General features: G+C 43.6%; 1 protein-coding gene across 1 annotated transcript; it reads right to left on the bottom strand.

The window, feature by feature from the left end:
• Nucleotides 1–5,367: 5,367 nt before the first annotated feature.
• stoml1 (stomatin (EPB72)-like 1) lies at nucleotides 5,368–18,800 on the bottom strand. The gene is made up of 6 exons (XM_072552969.1): nucleotides 18,594–18,800; nucleotides 16,982–17,131; nucleotides 15,090–15,293; nucleotides 11,147–11,381; nucleotides 8,994–9,188; nucleotides 5,368–6,518 (listed from the first exon to the last, which is right to left on the bottom strand). Exons 1-6 carry the CDS (start codon nucleotides 18,783–18,785, stop codon nucleotides 6,322–6,324), a joined length of 1,173 nt encoding a protein of 390 aa, XP_072409070.1. The 5' UTR covers nucleotides 18,786–18,800; the 3' UTR covers nucleotides 5,368–6,321.
• Between the last annotated feature and the right edge of the window lie 256 nt (nucleotides 18,801–19,056).

The following is a 19,056-nucleotide window of genomic DNA, read 5'->3' as shown; positions in this document are numbered from 1 at the left end:
CCCACACTCACCTCCACAACCACAGCTGCCTCACCGATAACCAGGAGCCCCTGGCTCCGGGCCTGCCACAGCCAGGAGTCCCTGGCTCCGGGCCTGCCACAGCCAGGCGTCCTCAGCTCTGCTGCCAGGCTATGCCCCAGCCAAGAGTCCCACTCCAGCCGCTCTCGTTCATGATGTCGCCTTCTCCATCACCAAGGACAGGAAGAGGATGAAGGAAAAGAAAGACAGAAAGGATAATTTAAAGAAGGGAGGAAGCAGCTGTTTGAAGCAGACAGGCCCAGGAGCCCAGATATTGCCTACATTGTTGGCACCACCACTGTGCTATTATCTCCCCTACAAACAGGTTCACCCACCACAAGGTTATCCAGCTGAGAAAATATTTAGGAGACAGTGAGGACTGCAGATGCTGGAGAGTCAGAGTCGAAAAGTGTGGTGCTGGAAAAGCACAGCAGGTCAGGGAGCATCCAAGGAGCAGGAGTGTCAACATTTCAGGCATTCATCCTTCATCAGAAGAAACTTATTCAGCCTATCCTGATTCTAGCAGCTCTTTGAAAGGACTATCAATTAATCTCACCACCCAAAGTCCCCACACTCCCTTTGCTCCTTAACCCTGCATGTTTCTCGCTCTGTTCAAGTCCTATGTAAAACACTGAGTTTCTCTTTTCTCAGTGTTGTCTCCTGCAAAATGCGTGAGTTGGGTTTTGAGACGTTAATTGTTTTCTCTTCTCTCCCCCCGCTGCATAATTTTGACCTCAGCTGTGGCTTTCCTTGATTGCTGACCGTCCAATTAAAGCAGATCCATCAGGTAGGATTGACAAGGCCAGCTTGTTTTCTCAGTGAAGCTGCATTTTGTCACGAATCCCATTTGCTGTCTGTTTAAACTGTAATCAGTCTCATTCCCATAGCGGCTTCACAGCTTCTCTCAGAAAATTGAAATATTTTATAGTAAAAGGCTTTGTCTGTATTTTGAAAAAAAAAACAATCTACCAACATTTGATTGCTACACAGGACATAAACTACCTCCAGCCAGAAATGCAATCCCAGTTTGCGTACAAAATGAAATTCAATATCAAAACAAAAACGTTCATGGAATTTGTTTGGATATTGAATGCAACACAATTGATCTGCACATTCCGTACTCTGAGCACGCATTGCTTGCATATTACAATGAAGGGCAAATCAATTCTCAACCTCATTTTATAAAGGCAGTTGTTTGTCTTAACATTGTCCAGTTGGTAACTGATGTCGCATTTAAATGCCACATTTAGTTTTAAAAAAAGCAAAGGGGTGAGTGACAGTGGGAGTTCACCTGTTATCATTATTGTGAAATATAAACAGAAATTGCTGGAGAAACTCAGCAAGTCTGGTAGTATCTTTGAAAAGAGAAACAGAATTAACGTTTCGAGCCCAGTCACCCTTCAGATATCTGCAGTTCTTTGCTTTTTACAATTGCTGTGAGTTTGATCACAGCTGACTGGACAGTGCAGTTCCTGGATACCAAGTAGCCTAGAATGAAACAGGGACAAACAGAAACTCTACTCCATAGAACAACAAAGCAAATGCTTTAAATCTTTAACAGTGGGCCCCTTTGGCAGTACCTCTTCAGCATTGAGAGAACATGCCTTTGAATAAGCAGATATATCACAGCTTGAAAAGGCACAGGAGGCCTGTAAACAGTCAAATTTTATATTAACGGCAAATTATTTCCTGAATGAAAAGGACCAACTTGCATTTCATTGGTACGCGCTTCCCAAGTGGGGTCACTAGCTGAAATTTTGGGATCTTTGAAGCATTAAAAGTGAGGTCACAATCGTTCTGAGAAAGATGACCAGTGGTGGTTTAACCTGAGGGCAAGGGGAGAGGCTGAGGAGGACAGTCCCTCATGGTAACTTTAAATGGTGTAAGAATTAAATCCACACTGTTGGATCACTCTAGATCACAAACCAGCTATCCAGCCAATGGAGCTAACCAATCTCTTCTCTGCTGTGGAGATCCACAGTTATAAAAATTGAGCTCCAAGTCTAACAGAGCCTTGCTCACATAGCGACACTGCATCCCCACTCACTCTTCTTCATCCTTGGGGGGGGGGGGGGGGTGACAATTTTTGAAACCTCAAAATGGGACCACAGTGGTAAAAAGTTTGGAAAATACCACTTATCACAGGCTTAGAATCATAGAATCCCTACAGTGTAGAAGCAGGCTATTTGGCCCATTGAGCCACACCAACCCTCCAAACAACCATCCACCCTATCCCTGCATTTCCCATGGCTAATCCACCTAACCTACATATCGCTGGACACGATGATCAATTTAGCATGGCCAATCCACCTAACCTGTGGACTGTGGGAGGAAACAGGAGCACCCGGAGGAAACCCACGCAGACACGGGGAGAACATGCAAACTCCAAACAGTTGCCAGAGGGTGGAATCGAATCCGGGTCCCTGGTGCTGTGAGGCAGCAGTGCTAACCACTTGGTCACTCCCATCTGACCTAGTGTTATCTTTACACAAATCCAAATTCCTGGGGATGCTGGAAGTAAAAACAAAGTGCTGTAAACCAGAAAGCTGACTGACCCGCTGAGTAGTTCCAGGGTTATTGTTGGCAAAGCACTTTTCCAAATGTGGTCAACACCACTGCCGATGCACACACAGCAAGCTCCCACAAACAGCAAGTTGACTTTTCGGTAGGTTGGTTTGGGGAATAAGTATCAGTCAGAGTAAAGTGGGAGATGGAGAAGCAGTTTCTTAATCTACTAGCACTCCAGGATCTTTTACATCAAGCTAACAGGGCAGGAGGGACCTCCGACAGTGTAGCACTGCTGTGGCACTGGCACTGATGCTTTAGCTTGGATTTTATCTGAATCCCTGGGGGAGGATGTGAACTCACAACCTTCTGACTTGAGAGGTGAGAGGGCTACCCACTGAGTCAGGCTGGCAGCAGCAGCTGCCTGTGCATCTTATGTTTCTCATTAAAGTATCTTTTAAAATTCATAAGTGGTAATATTGATTTTTTTTTAAAAACTGGAGTATTTGCTCTCAGCTGATAGCAAGATCATTCTAAATTCCAACATGGAACATTGACAATAACAAACATGTATAGGCGCCAGCATGCTCTATTAATTGTCCCTACACAATGATAAATAAAGACATTTTGTCTGCACCATGCCTATTTTGGAATAAAAGAAAATCTTTAACAATGCTGAAGATAATTTTCCATCTGGTCTCTCACCTAATTGTCAATTATCAGCCAATTCAAAGCATCTTGGCACCACCTGGTGGTAGAAAATTCAACTACAATTAATATTCTGCTACAGTCTCTGATGTGCATCAGTGTTCAAGCCCTGGAAATCCCTGCTGTGTTAAATTCCCGAATCAAGTCCACAACAAATGCTCACCCAGGATGTAATTACAATTTATTTCTGATAATTAACTACAATCACAACCAAGCATGTAAATTAACCAACAACCAGCAAAGTGAGAGCCTGCTGTTAAAATGATGCCCCTGAATTCAAAAAGTAACTTTTAATTTGAGAGAGGGGACATTTTTAAAAAATGCTCCAAACTGCTTTGTAATCACGTGGAAAGACTACATATTGGAAGATTTCATCAAGGCCTTTAGTGATTTAATTTTAAATCTGGAACTTGTTCCCCTTAAAAAGCTGGGAATGTCCATTTGAACTCTGGAACTTAAAAAGGCATGGAGTCAGAAATTCAAAACAGTACAATTTACAAGAGTTTCTGACTCAACACCTTTTTATGTTCCAGAGTTCAAATGGACATTCCCAGCTTTTAAAGATAACCTTTAACCACCTCCCCACCCCCAACCCCATCTCCTATGACTAAGCCCAATTCTGAATCAATCTTGCCAGGTCTCCCCAACAGCATGTAACTTCTCCTTTCGTACTAGTCTGCCATGTGGGACCTTATCAAAGGCTCTACTGAAGTCGTCGTCCTTTAAGCCGCAAATATAGGAGTTGGGAGGTCATGTTGCGACTGTACAGGACTTGGTAAGGCCACAATTGGAATACTGTGCGCAATTCTGGCCTCCCTGCTATAGGAAGGATGTTGTAAAACTTGAGACGGCTCAGAAAAGATTTACAAGGATATTGCCAGGGTTGGAGAGTTTGAGCCACGAGGAGAGGCTGAATAGGCTGGGGCTATTTTCCCTGAGGCATCGGAGGCTGAGGGGTGACCTTATTGGAGGTTTATAAGATCATGAGGGGCATGGATAGGATGAATCGCCGATGTCTTTTCCACAGGGTGGGGTGAATCAAAAACTAGAGGACATAGGATAAGGTGAGAGGGGAAAGATTTAAAAGGGACCTAAGGGGCAACTTTTTCACATGGTGTGTGTATGGAATGAGCTGCCAGAGGAAGTGGTGGAGGCTGGTACAATTACAATATTTAAAAAGCATATGGATATGTATATGAATAGGAAGAGTTTACAGGGATATGGACCGAAGGGTCTGTTTCTATGCTGTACATGTCTACGACTCCATTTTAATGGCATCAAGAGTTAGGGAGAAAAATATGGCACTGACCAACAATGATCATATTGTATGGCAGAGCAGACTTGAGTGGTCGAATGCACTACTCCTGTTAACTGTATCTATGTTTTGTGTCAAAACACGATAGCATCCTTTAATAGCTGCTTTAGACTCAACAGTTTCTGTATTAAGCAGGTTTCCCAAAGAGAGGATTAAGCATCTTTTCCTGAAGAGTTATTCAGAGACTGTGAGAAATCGTGCCGAGTGACAACTTACTATCATTTCTGGGATGGTTTGGGATGGGTACAAATATAGACCAGCCAGCAGCACCTCTTATATAAGGATGTTAGGGTCTGAAACAGTTAATACTTCAGCACCACCCAGTTTAATATCTTACGTAATAGTTGGCAGAGTAACTTAAGAACTCGAAGGAGTGAGACCTGACATGCGATCCTCCTCAGTTTCTGTAACAGTGTCGATCATATCAATGTAATTAGTTACTCACGTGCAATAAATGACTGCGTGTTCAATGCAAGAATCCCTTCGGGTTACACCAAGAAGCTGCTTCCTTTACTACACTGAGCCAAGCAAGCCCTGCACTTAAAGAGGGGTGGGGTGGCAAACATAACCCATGGTGAGGCTAAACTTGGCTTTGACTGCACACACAATGACGCCAACATATTGAGAGAGACCTGAGAGGGCTCTGCGCCTCTGCTATCAGTTGCAAGATATCCATAGGGTAAAAACTGTAGTGAAAAGAAACAAGCATTCAGACAGTTTCAAGAACACAGCAACCAATTCTGGAAAAGGGGCAAAGCACACTGGAAATGGCAGCAATATCCATACCGTCCATGAGTAAATTATAACCACAGGCTCCAAAATACAAACAGTGAGACACTTTATTTCAATCACAGTACAGAGATTTGATTTCTCGGATTTCATGTTGCAGTTAATGAATTCAGAAATCGATCACAATTCCTCCTTCGGCTTGATTACATTATATAAACAATCAATATTGCACTCCTCTTCCCATTGTTTCAACTGTTAATTAATTTTGTAAAAATTAACAAAATTAGCTTTCAAGTGTTCAGCGTTTACTGCAATTCACCTTCAGAGAAGGCTGCATTAAATAAAAAGACACTTGCATTTATGTAGCACCTTTCATAGCCTCAAAATGTACCATAGCAATTTTTGACTCGTCACTACTGTAATGTTGTAAAACTGGCATTGTCCAAATCACCCAGGAGGTTAATTTCTACTCTCAGTAATAGAATTGCTCATCCACCAAATATTTAAAATATTACATTGTTTTTTCAATAAAAGGACTAAAGCACTATGTTGTAATCAAGCTTCATTGTTAGACTTGTACAAAACTACAAGAATTTCAGCCACTCGAGTGACCCTGCTGAAGAAAAACAGCACAGGAGGCTGACACTCGGCCTCATACCCGGCCTTTAAAAGAGTCATCTGATTAGTGCCACTGCCCAGCAAATCTCGTCTCCAAGTGCAGATTCTATTCGTTTTTGAAAGTCACGACTGAGTCTGCTTCCAATAGCCTCCTCAGGAAATGCATTCCAAACCATAACCACTCACTCCTTGGGAGATTCAGAGGCACAACAAAGCTAACTGCAATCTCGTACCAGAGAATTAGGTCACATAGCATGGCAGTGCAATCTAGTATTACAAACTTTTTTATACCCAAAATGCATTACCAATCCATAAAAACTACAAACAATATGATAGTACAGAGAAAATAACAAAAATAAATAAAACACAAGACGTGACACTTAGGAGGCTGTGTCCGGGGCAGGCTGGGTGTGCGCCTTTTTGCTGCATCATCGATTCAGCTTCTTAATGAGATCCTCCAGCTTCATTGCGAGTTTCAAATCACCCTGTATGCGTATCCGTCCACTCATGTAGGCGGAAAACGGCTTGAGGTCCCCTGAGAACAGACCCTGCATGGTGTCTTCTGTCACTTCCAGAGTGACATGAGGGTCTCCTTCAGGCATGCCATAGCCGGCTTTGCCAGAATCTTGAAGATTAATAAGAGACAGTTATAGACAGTCAATAATTAATCTCTTACACTGGAAGATTTACTTTTTTCTTGTTTTTAATTGAAGAATATTGATGTTGGACAATGAAGTCTTTTATTGCATCAAGTACTCTCTGGTCACATAGAAACATGAGAGAAGTACTGGAAATTTGAATCCATAACACAGAATATTCAAGGAACTCAGGATTTAAACCAAATTCTGGTGGGACTCTTCAGAACTCTCATACCGGACTCAAAGTATTAACCTTATTTCTCTGCATAGATGATGCAAGATCTCCTGAGTTTCTCCAGCATTCACCGTGTTTGGGGCGGCGCGATGACTCAGTGGTTAGCACTACAGTCTCACAGCACCAGGTTCGATTCTAGCCTTGGGTGACTGTCTGTGTGGAGTTTGCACATTCTCCCCGTGTCTGCATGGGTTTCCCTCCCACAGTCCAAACCTGGCCAGGTCAGGTGGATTGGCCAGGCTAAATTGCCCATACTGTCAGGTACACTAGTCAGAGGGGAATGGGTCTGGGTGGGTTACTCTTCGGAGGATCGGTGTGGACTGACCTGTTTCCACACTGTAGGGAATCTAATCTAATCTAAAATATGAGCTACGATCTCAAGAGAATATCTTATCCCATCTGCATTTCATCTTCAGACATACATTGCATTTTATGAAATTTGTTGTCCAAATCTAATAATGTTACAAAGGTGTATTTTTAACTTCTCTCTCTTGTTGATGGATTTCTTTTACTAAATTGGTTTTAAGGATGCAAGTACCTACTAAGTACCAATATTCTCACTGAAAGCAGGTGGAGGAAGCTTTAATCGTGGTTCTCCCCCTTTAAGAGCATCTTAAAAATCAACACAAAATATCTAATGCAAATTGAAACTATCCAAGAGAGTTCCCGAGCTTTCTGTGGAAGCTACAATGTAGGCACTATGCTGCAGGCTGACAAGCGCCACAGCAGATGTACTTTAGATTTCAACTCAGTAAATGACTCATTACCGCAGAATTGTAGGAAGTTTATGATGAAGGGCCCATGTGGCAGTGTCCCTACCTCTGAGCAATCAGATTCAAGTCCAATCTGAACCAGAGGTTTGTAATAACATCTCCAAACAGATCGATGAGAAAACATTTCGAAAGTTTACAGCACCAAGAAAAGCCACTCAGCCCTGTGTCTGCACTGGCCAAAAGACTCTGGCCTTCTCCCACTTTCCAGTTTTTGATCTGTAGTCCTGCAGGTTTCTGGGCTTCAGGTGCATATCCAACAGCTTTCAAATGAGCTGAGGATTTCTGTCTCTACCACCCTTTCAGACACCTACCTCCCTCTAATCTTTCCATCAGTCACTTTAAATCTGGGTCCCCAAGTCACGGGCTTCTCTGTAAAGGTAAATCAGTCTTTCCATTTATTCTATCCACACCCTTCCGAATTTTGTACACTTCAATCAAAACATCTGTCAGCATCCTCAGTCTGGCCAATCCTCCATCATCGCTGCATTTTTACAGTCCTGGCAACATCTTCATTAATCTACTCTGACCTCTGCAATTACATCCTGCCTATAATGAAAGGACCAGAATTGCACAGTGCTCAAGCTGTGGTCTAACTAATGATTAATTCGGTTTCAGCATATCATCTCTGTTTTTATAGTCTATTATTGGCCATGTCAGACTAACAATTAACAGAACAGTGCTGTTAAGAGTCATGCAGCACAGAAACAGACCCTTTGGCCTAACTTGTCCATACCAAGCAGATTTCCTAAACTAAAAATAGTCCCATTTGTCTGTGATTGGCCCATATCCCTCTAAATCGTTCCTATTCGTGTATCTGTCCAAACGTCTTCTAAATATAGTAATTTAAACCTACCACTTCCTCTGGCAGTTCATTCCATATGAGCACCACCTTCTGTGAAGAAGTTGCCCCTTAGATGCCTTTTATATCTTTCCCCTCTCAGCTTAAGCCTATGCCCTCTAGTTTTGGGCTCTCCTATCCTAAGGAAAGACCTTAGCTATTCACCTTATCTATGCCCCTCATCATTTTATAAACACCTATAATGGCACGTCTCAACCTCTTATGCTCCTGGTAAAGAACTTCCAGCCTATCCAGCTTCTCCCTATAATTCAAACCCTCCAGTCTCGGTTACATGCTTGTAATCTTTCTGCACCCTTTCCAGTTTAGTAACATCCTTCCTATAGCAGGGTGACCAGAGTTGTACACAGTACTCCCAAAGTGGCCTCACCAATGCCTTGTACAGCCACAAATTCCAACTCCCATACTCAATATCATGACCAATGAAGGCAAGTGTGCAAAATGCCTTTGTCACCTTGCATTTCAGCTAATAAGTCTTGCTACAATCTTCAAATTAGAGTAATGAGAATACAATCTTTCAGAGGTAATTTTGCCATTTCAGTATTACATTTAAACAAAGCTGCATTCCACAATGTAAATGAAGAAACATTTAGCTCACCTCTGCTAAGGTCCAGAAAATACAAATTCTGAGTCCCATCCTTCTGGTTAACACTAAAAAGGTAACAGGCTCCAATCTGTTTCACGAGGTCCTCAGAAAGGAATGCTTTCACTTTAGAAAGTATCCAGTCTGGACTGATAATGTCACTCTCCAGATCTTCCGATTCAGTCATTACAGATGGGGTCTGAATACTGTCTGCAAAGAACTCAAACAGCATTTGAGAGATTGGTCATCTGGTTAAGACAGAACTTAATTTACAGACATCCCAACTTCCCTTTCTGTAAGCAAGCAAGTTTATCTGCTACACAGAGTCCAACTCAGATGTACCTGACCTGTGATCCTGACCTACACTGGCTCAGAGTGCAGTAATTATTCAACTCTAAAGTACTCATTCTTGTATTCAAATCTCTCCATATCTCTTTTTTTTCCACTTATAGGACATGGAAACCACTTGCTGGCCAGCATTTATTGCCTGACCTTAATTGCCTTTGAGGTGGTAGTGGTGTGCTGGCTTTTTGAACTGCTGCAGTCCATGTGCTGTAGGTTAAGACCCACATTCCCATGAGGGAGGGAATTCCAGGATTTTGCCTCAGTGACACTGAAGGCACAGCGATATATTTCCAAGTCAGGATGATGAGCGGCTTGGAGGAGAAATTTGTAGGCAGTGACGTTCGCATGTATATTGCTGCCCTTGCCCTTCTAGATGGAAGTGGTTCTGAGTTTGGAAAGTGCTGTCTGAGGATCTTTGGTAAACTTCTGCAGTGCATCTTATAGATAGCGCACACTGCTGTGACTGAGCATTAATGGTTGACAGAATGGATCCTTGTGGATGTGGTGCCAATTAAGTGGGCTGCTTTGTCATGGATGGTGTCAAGCTTATTGTTGCTGGAGTTGCACCCATCCAGGCAAGTGGGGAAAATTCTAACATACTCCTGATTAATGCCTTGTACATGGTGGACAGGTTTTGAGTCGTCAGGTGGTGGGTTACAGTAGTCCTAGCCTCTACCCTGCTATTGTAGCCACTCTATTTAAATGAAGAGTCCAGCTGAGTTTCTAGTCAATGGTAATCTGTAGGATATTGACAGTGGAGGATTCAGTCATGGTCAAATCATTGAATGTCAAAAGGGTGGAGGTTAGATTGTCCCTTATTAAGGGATGGTCATTGTCCGGCAATTGAATGTTACTTGTCAGCCCAAATCTGGATATTGTCCAGATTTTGTGCTTTTGAATATGGACCACTTCAGTATCTGTGGAGTCACGACTGGTGCTGAACGTTGTGCAATCATCGGCAAACATCCCCAATTCTTAAGTTATGGTGGAGGGAAGGTCATTGATGAAGCAGTTGAGGATGGTTTGCTCTAGGACACCTGGAGTACTGCATGCAGCTTTGGTCTTACTTGGGAAAGAGTGTACTGGCACTGGAGGGGGTGCATAGGAGATTCCCTAGGTTGATTCTAAAGTTGAGGGGGCTGGCTTATGAGGACAGACGGAGTAGACGGAGATAAGAGTCATTGGAATTTAGAAGAATGATGGGGGATCTTATAGAAACATAATAAATTATGAAAGGAATAGGATAAGATAGAAGTAGAGAGGATGTTTCCACCGCAGGTGAAACTAGGACAAGAGGACATAGCCTCAAAAGTAGGGAATTCAGATTTAGAACTGACTTGAGAAGGAACTTCTTCATCCAGACTGTTGTAAACCTATGATGCCCTGCCCAGTGACGTAGTTAACACTACTCCTGAAAATGTTTTTAAAGCTAAGATAGATTTCTTTTGAATAATGAAGGAATTAAGGGATACGGTGAGAGCAAGGGTAAGTACAGCTGAGTCAACGAAAAGATCAGCCATGATCTTATTGAATGGCAGAGCAGGCTCGGTGGGCCAAATGCTCCTAGTTATGCTCAGAAACAGCTGCAATGTGTCTTTTGTCAGTCAGTAAGCCTGAAGCAATATCAGAAGGTTGAAATTTACTAACAGCATCAGCCTGAAATACAAGCTATTAGCAGGAATGCAGGTTTAAACTTTAGACCCGGCAAGTGAAATACCTACATCGGCCAAAAGCTTTAACTCCACTCAATGATATCTACGGGGCAGAGGGCTGAATTGATCAAACGTTTTCATTCAGTCTGATTAAAGAGAACTTCAGCTCACCTTCGCTCTCACTGGAATGTGAAGAAAGGTGAATTGATTGTGGAGATCGTCTGTTTTGCATCATTTGCGTGGCCAGCTTCCGTAGAGGTGCAGGAAGTTTTTCTAATCGACTGCTGGGCGGAGAGGTCTCAAAACCTGGTTGATCCTCTTCCGGTCTGTTTACCACGCTGTGCAGGATCAGGTCTACCCGCTGCACTTCCATACCCCAGTGTTTGGTTTTTTTGTTGACCTCAAACTGCATAGGGAACCGAGTCAGAACAAAATAAATTTATAGTACTTATGAACTTGTGTTCAAGATTTAGATTTTGAAAACAAACACACACTCATTCAAAATTGTCCCTCTTGCACTCACCACCTTTCCCTGTAGGCACTGCCTCTCCTCTTGTATGAGTCCATAGATTCCTGCATTAACCATTGGCTCACCCAGTTTTTTTTTACATGAAAATATGCAACCCCATCTCCCTAATGTCCTCCAGTCCTGTGATCTGCCAAGACTGCTACCTTCCTGTGACTTGGACAGGCCAGATTTTCAGAATTCCATGACGCAAAAAGCAGAACAGCGCTTAAAAGTGGATGCTGGAAATCAGAAATAAAACCTGAAAGAAGTTGAGGAATCAAACATTCAGCAGGTAGGCAGACAGAGAAAGAGAAACAGAGTATACGCTTCAGATTGGAAAATCCTGCCTAACCTGCTGAGATTTTTCTAAACCAGTTTGTTTAGTTTTAATTTCACCATTGTCATTGCTAAAGTCACTGGGTAGCATGTTAGAATCAAGCCTCACGATTCCCAGAATCGTCATAATGTGAAAATATTCAGACTACCCTAAGTCCCCAATTTAAACGACTACAGAACCCAGCCTAAAAGACAACATTTACCAACTTAAGAAAATAACTTGATTATGATCGAAAGTCTCTTTCCAATAGCTGTTGGGCAGTATGAACTGCTAACTCTACAACTTAAACTCTATCCCTTCTTAAACTGCCCTCATCACAAACTGACAGACACAAAGACAATGCATAGACATTCAGGGTGAAAAAAGAAATCGGGGAACACAGTTCAATAGCACCTTAGGATTCACTGAGTTGTTTCCTTTCTCTTGCTTTGAATTCCATTTTAGTTGTTTGCTGCTGACTCATGTTACTTGCATATCAAAGTTCTCCTCATTTAATTCATTTTTAAAAGATGTTTTGTTCCTCAGTCAATAGGAGTTTTGCAAACAAAGCTGAGTGGAGGCATCTATTTGTCACGAGACTCTTTCCGGTACCACCACACAGATAGAGAGAAAGAGCAACATTCTTTCTCTTTGCTAGCTAGGTGGTTCACTGTTCACTGCTGCCCTGAGTCAGAAGTCATGATCACCTGAACAGGAGCCTGTCAAAATATTGTTGTCAAGTAATTTTCCCTTAGTTGCACAAGTTTTCTTTTTAAACATGAGGGGTGTAGATAAGTCGAATGGCAGGTGTCTTTCCCAGATTAGTGGGCAATTTTTAGGGTGAGAGGAACAAGATTTAAAAAAGGACATGAGGGGCAATGCCCCCTCCATTACCAACCCAACACACCCCGCCCCCAGTGAGTGATTCATGGGTAGAATGAAGTTCCACAGGAATTGGTGGATGTGGGTACCATTACAATGCTTAAAAGACATTTGGATAAGTACATGAATAAGAAAGGCTTGGAGGGATATGGACTTAAGGACAGGGAGGTGGGACTAGTTTAGTTTGGGATTGTGAGAAAGTGAGGACTGCAGATGCTGGAGATCAGAGCTGAAAAATGTGTTGCTGGAAAAGCGCAGCAGATAAGGCAGCATCCAAGAAGCAGGAGAATCGATGTTTCGGGCATAAGCCCTTCTTCAGGAATGAGGAGGGTGTGCCAAGCAGGCTAAGATAAAAGGTAGGAGGGGGGACTTGGGGGAAGGGCATTGGCAATGCGATAGTTGGAAGGAGGTTAAAGTGAGGGTGACAGGCCGGAGAGGGGGTGGGGGCGGAGAGGTCAGGAAGATGATTGTCAGTCAAGAAGGCGGTGCTGAGTCCGAGGGGTGGGACTGAGAAAAGGTGGGGGGAGGGGAAATGAGAAAGCTGGAGAAATCTGCATTCATCCCTTGTGGTTGGAGGGTTCCGAGGCAGAAGATGATATGTGGAACAGTCCATCTTCCGCAGCTACACTGGCACCACCCCCCACCTTTTCCTCCGCGACATCGATGACTGTATCGGCGCTGCCTCATGCTCCCACGAGGAGGTTGAACAGTTCATCCACTTTACTAACACCTTCCATCCCAACCTCAAATTTACCTGGACTGTCTCAGACTCCTCCCTCCCCTTCCTAGATCTCTCCATTTCTATCTCGGGTGACCGACTCAACACGGACATATACTATAAACCAACCGACTCCCACAGCTACCTAGATTACACCTCCTCCCACCCTGCCCCCTGTAAAAACGCCATCCCATATTCCCAATTCCTTCGCCTTCGCCTCATCTGCTCTCAGGAAGACCAATTCCAATACCATACAACCCAGGTGGCCTCCTTCTTCAAAGACCGCAATTTCCCCTCAGACGTGGTTGATGATGCTCTCCACCACATCTCTTCCACTTCCCGCACCTCCGCCCTTGAACCCCGCCCCTCCAATCGCCACCAGGACAGGTCCTCACCTACCACCCCACCAACCTCCAGATACATTGTATCATCCTTCATCATTTCCGCTACCTCCAAACAGACCCCACTACCAAGGATATATTTCCCTCCCCTCCCCTATCAGAGTTCCAGAAAGACCACTCCCTCCCCGACTCCCTCGTCAGGTCCACACCCCCCACCAACCCAACCTCCACTCCTGGCACCTTCCCCTGCAACCACAAGAAATGCAAAACTTGCGCCCACACCTCCCCCCTCACTTCCCTCCAAGGCCCCAATGGATCCTTCCATATCCGTCACAAATTCACCTGCACCTCCACACACATCATTTACTGCATCCGCTGCACCCGATGTGGCCTCCTCTACATTGGGGAGACAGGCCACCTACTTGCGCAACGTTTCAGAGAACACCTCTGGGACACCCGCACCAACCAACCCAGCCGTTCCGTGGCTGAACATTTTAATTCCCCCTCCGCCAAGGACATGCAGGTCCTTGGCCTCCTCCATCGCCAGACCATGGCAACACGACGCCTGGAGGAAGAGCACCTCATCATCTGCCTAGGAACTCTCCAACCACAAGGGATGAATGCAGATTTCTCCAGCTTTCTCATTTCCCCTCCCCCCACCTTATCTCAGTCCCAACCCTCGGACACAGCACCGCCTTCTTGACCTGCAATCTTCTTCCCGACCTCTCCGCCCCCACCCTCTCTCCGGCTTATCACCCTCACCTTAACCGCCTTCCACCTATCGTGTTCCCAACGCCCCTCCCCCAAGTCCCTCCTCCCTACCTTTTATCTTAGCCTGCTTGGCACACCCGCTTCATTCCTGAAGAAGGGCTTATGCCCGAAACGTCGATTCTCCTGCTCCTTGGATGCTGCCTGACCTAGTTTGGGATTATGGTCTGCATGGACTGGTTGGACCAAAGGGTCTGTTTCGTGCTATATGACTCTGTAACCTATCAGGTCTTTGGTGTCTGCTTCTGTTCTCACTGTTTTAGGCAAACTGTAAACAACTCACAATGTTCTCCAGCAAACATGATTTTCAACAGTACAACCATCTCTTTGAACAGTCTCCTTGGTTCAAAGCAGTATCTTCATTTTTCTAATCCACAACCCGAAACTAAAGGCAATAAAAAGACATTATCTTTACAGACAGCTATGCTGTTCGGTTAGCTGGGCCATGATTTTACAGTGAAATTCTAACAGTCGCAGACATTGCAATACAGTGTACTGCAAGCCAGTTACAGATAATTCCTGTGGCGCTGGTGTCAGTGTTCGATGCAGCAGCCAATGCAAAAAGGAGACACTGTACTCACCGCTAACTGTTCTCCAGTTTTACTTTTGTCCTCCTGGATTTGCGCCAGGGTTTCCTTATGCATCAAGCGCCTCATTACATTCTGTGCAGTGTAAGCCGTGGTGCTGTCAATATCCTCCACTAATGCTACAGACAGGACTGGATTCCAGATATGGTACTGCACTTCTGCACCCACATTGATCACGGCTTCATCTTTACATTTTGCCTGTGTGAAGGAGATAAAGGTTCAGTGGTTTCTTTTGCATGATATTCTGAGTTCTCAAAATACAAGTCCATTTTGCCTTTTTGTATCATAAAAGGTAAATCGGGTGTACAACTTTTTCCCAGTCAGCTTTCCATGCTACACGTGATGGAGAAGTATCAAGAAATCAAAGAACTCAATATTTGCACTGTTTTAATTTATGTCTGTAAATTGGCCACAATTGGAACAGAATGGGCCAGTGGAGAATGAGAGGTGATTACACTGAAATGTATAAAGTTCTCAGAGGCTTTTGTCAGAGTGGATACCGAGAGGGTCACAGCTCCACTCAGTTGTAAGGTTTAGAAGCAGAGAATCACAGACACAGAGTAACACATCAGATATTTTAAATGAGGAGGAGGAGAAAGGCTCAAATCAAAGGCTTGTGAATCTCTGGAATTGTCCACCCGAGAGATCTGTGGATGTTCAATCATTAAGGATGTTCAAGGTTAATTTAACTTGATATTTGGACTCTATGATAATTAAGGGTTATAGGGACTGCATAGCAAAATGGAGTAGTGATTTAAGCCTGTTGGATGGTGGAGCAGACTCAACTGGCCCAATGGTCTCCTACTGCTCCAGCTTCTTTTGTTATGTTTATTTTAAAGCAATTAGACTGTAGAGGCTTTAAGTGATACACACCTACAATTTAACAGAATAATACTTATTAGAATCACAGAATCTCTAAGTGTTGAAGCAGACCATTCAGCCCATCAAGTCTGCACTGGCTTCTGAAGAGCATCCCACTCAGACCCACCCCCTACTCTATCTCTGTAATCCTGCATTTCCCACAGCTAACCTGCCTAGCTTGAACATCCCTGGATACTATAGACAACTTAACACAGGCAATCCACCTAACCTGCACATTTTTGCACTGTGGGAGAAAACTGAAGCACCCAGAGGAATCCCACAAAGACACAGAGAATTGAACCTGGGTCCCTAGCACTGTACTGCAAACCACTGAGTCGTCATACCTTTCTTAAAACAAACCATGTGGTTTTCTTCTAAGGCAGCACATTCTCCGGCAATACTCCTAGAGCACAAGTTAAAGTTTCGGACCCAACAATCACACTTCAGGTGCGGCATAGCGCCATAAAATGCAAAATTCCAGGCTCTGGCATACTACTAGAGGTGTTACAAGCACAAGTTGCAGCTTCGTGCTTTAGGACTGTTAATAACCTTGGTTATGATTAGCAACCTCACTTCAACTTTGTCAATAGTCTCACATCCTTGATAGAAACATTGTTTGCATTTGGTTTGCTAAGACCATCAATAACAAATTGGCTATGATTTAGCTTCCAGAACACGTTGGATAAGGTAGACGGTGAAAGATCATTTCTGCTGGTCAAGGAGCATGAAAACCAAGATTCTCGAGATAAGGGGTCAATCACTTAGGATTGAGATGAGGAGAAATTACTTCACTCAAAGGGTTGTGAATCTTTGAAATTCTCTACCCCAGAATGGTTGATCCTATTTAAGGCTGCGACAGAGAGCCTTTCTGGTCTCTGAGGAAGGTAGGGATAAGTGCAGCAGGCAGCAGGTAGTGTCGAAGTCCAAGATCAGCCATGACAATATTAACTGGCAGAGTTTACTGGGCCAAATGGTCTACCCCTGCTCCTACTTCTTTTGAAATCAGGGCTGGCAAGGTCACATACCTCAAATGGTGCAATAATGAAAGTTTTAGACCGGAGGTCAACTTTCTGCCACCGGTCAATGAAAGGCAACAGGAGGATCATTCCAGGGCCCTTGCTGCCGAGAATTCTTCCTAAGCGGAACACCACAAACCGCTCATACTTCGGCACCGACTGTAGTTACAAACAGAAACAACGGTTAGTAAGATCCAACCCCATCCTTCTAACATGACAAAACATTTACAATTTAACAACCAAGACAAAACATCTGTAGTTTTATTTCAGAAATGGGGCAGAAACTCAGGCTGCATTCCACAAACACTAGCATCGGTCCCCAAGTGTTTTGTTGTCTTTGTTACCTATCCCATGTTGACTTTGAACTGAGCAGCTTACATGGCCAGTTCAGGGGGATATCAAATACTAAACCACACTGCTGTAGTTCTGGAGCTCCATAGATGCCAGACTGGGTAAGGGTGGCAGAATTCCATCTCTAAAGAGTATTAGTGACCTAAATGGATTTTTACAACAGTCAATGATAGTCATCATGACCACCATCGCTGAGATTAGCTTCAAGTTCCAGATTTATCACATAATCAAAGCAGAAGTTGATTTAGTTAAAACCGCTGAAAACTATGTTTGAGGTCATGAAACCTGGCCATTGCCGGAATTCCAGGTCCTAGTCAAATTTCTGAAAATGAGGTCGCTGGGTTACTGGAGATCAGGCAAGCTATCTGGTAGGTAAATGGGCAGAGGATGGAAGCTGCAAATTTTGGACATCTGGCCCTCCATATGTCCAAAATCCGAATGAGATTTTTGTTTAAATAGTCATGCTTAGGATGTGGGTATCACTGGCTAAGCCAGCATTTATTGCCCATCCCTAACAGCAAGATGGAGGTTAGCAATATCATAGCACTAACTGAACAGCACCAGTGCTCCCTGGTGGCTGAGTCAATACATCTCCATCAAAACGTGTGGTGCTGGAAAAGCACAGCCGGTCAGGCAGCATCCAAGGACAGAAGAGTTGATGTTTCAAGCATAGGCTCTTCATCAGCTCGAAACGCTCACTCTCCTACTCCTCAGATGCTGCTGACCAACTGTGCTTTTCCAGCACCACACCTTTTGACTCTGATCTCCAGCATCTGCAGTCCTCACTTTCTCCCAGTCAATACATCTCCCTTAAACAACAATTGAACTGAAGTTCTTCATACACAGTTTTATTGTTGTTTGTAGGATCTTTACTACATGCAACATCATTGCTTCCACAATAGTTATTGTCTTCAAGCTAACTAATTGCATGCAGTGATATAATGAGATGTCACTGGCAGGAATTATGTAGGATATCCTTTTGCAATCATATTTCAAGGAAATTTTTCTGCTGTAATTCAAACTCCATCACCAAAGATGAACCTAATCGTATTCCACTTAGTGTTAACTCACATTTGCGAGATGGTATCATGCACTAGACACTGATGTACTAGTTGAATTTCTCCAGCCCTTGTTCAGCTGGTGTCCCAATCATAACCTGGTAATTCAGCACTGGCTGGTAACCTAAGCCATCCTGCTCTATTTTCCTACAGAAGCCACTGTAGGAATAAAGGAAAAGGACAAATCAGATTGGCCGTGGCGCTTGACGTACCTTTAGCACAAACCAGCCTGTGACTGGAAAAGTGAGGATCATAAAGAGATAAGTAAGGACGATCAGAATCCAACTGCACACCAACTCTGGACAAGTCTGAGTATTGCCTGAAAGAGGGAGGCAAGTTTTTTTAAAAAGGCATGCCGATTTAGAGTCAGCAATTGAGAATAAATACACAGTGACAGGTTTCATTTTGTTTCCAAAAGAAAAATTGTTGGCACGGTGAATTGTAACCAGAATCATATGAAGAACTTGCATGTAAAGTTAGGATGTTTTTCAGATCGTTGGAATTATCTTGCTTATTAACGTTTGCCCCTAATCCCCTTCTCATTCAATTTGGTCATGGCAGTTGTATAATTCAACACCAATTGCCTACCTTTTGTTTCAAACCCCTTGATATCAAGCCTAACAAAAATATAAAATGTGTTTTAAGAATATGACAAAATTATATGAAGGCAATAAC

Source organism: Chiloscyllium punctatum, chromosome 33 (assembly GCF_047496795.1).
Source record: "Chiloscyllium punctatum isolate Juve2018m chromosome 33, sChiPun1.3, whole genome shotgun sequence".
NCBI classification, from domain to species: domain Eukaryota; kingdom Metazoa; phylum Chordata; class Chondrichthyes; order Orectolobiformes; family Hemiscylliidae; genus Chiloscyllium; species Chiloscyllium punctatum.
Note: the sequence above shows the minus strand (reverse complement) of the source record. Positions and strands in the feature narration are given on the sequence as shown.

What these genes read in the sequence shown, in the direction of transcription:
- stoml1 (XM_072552969.1), bottom strand. Translation starts at nt 18,785, where the DNA reads ATGAAACCTGTCACTGTGTATTTATTCTCAATTGCTGACTCTAAATCG. An exon ending in AAACTGGAGAACAGTTAGCG is followed by an intron (nt 11,382 to 15,089) that starts GTGAGTACAGTG and finishes TTCCCTATGCAG; the next exon opens with TTTGAGGTCAACAAAAAAAC. An exon ending in TTTTCTGGACCTTAGCAGAG is followed by an intron (nt 6,519 to 8,993) that starts GTGAGCTAAATG and finishes TTAATCTTCAAG; the next exon opens with ATTCTGGCAAAGCCGGCTAT.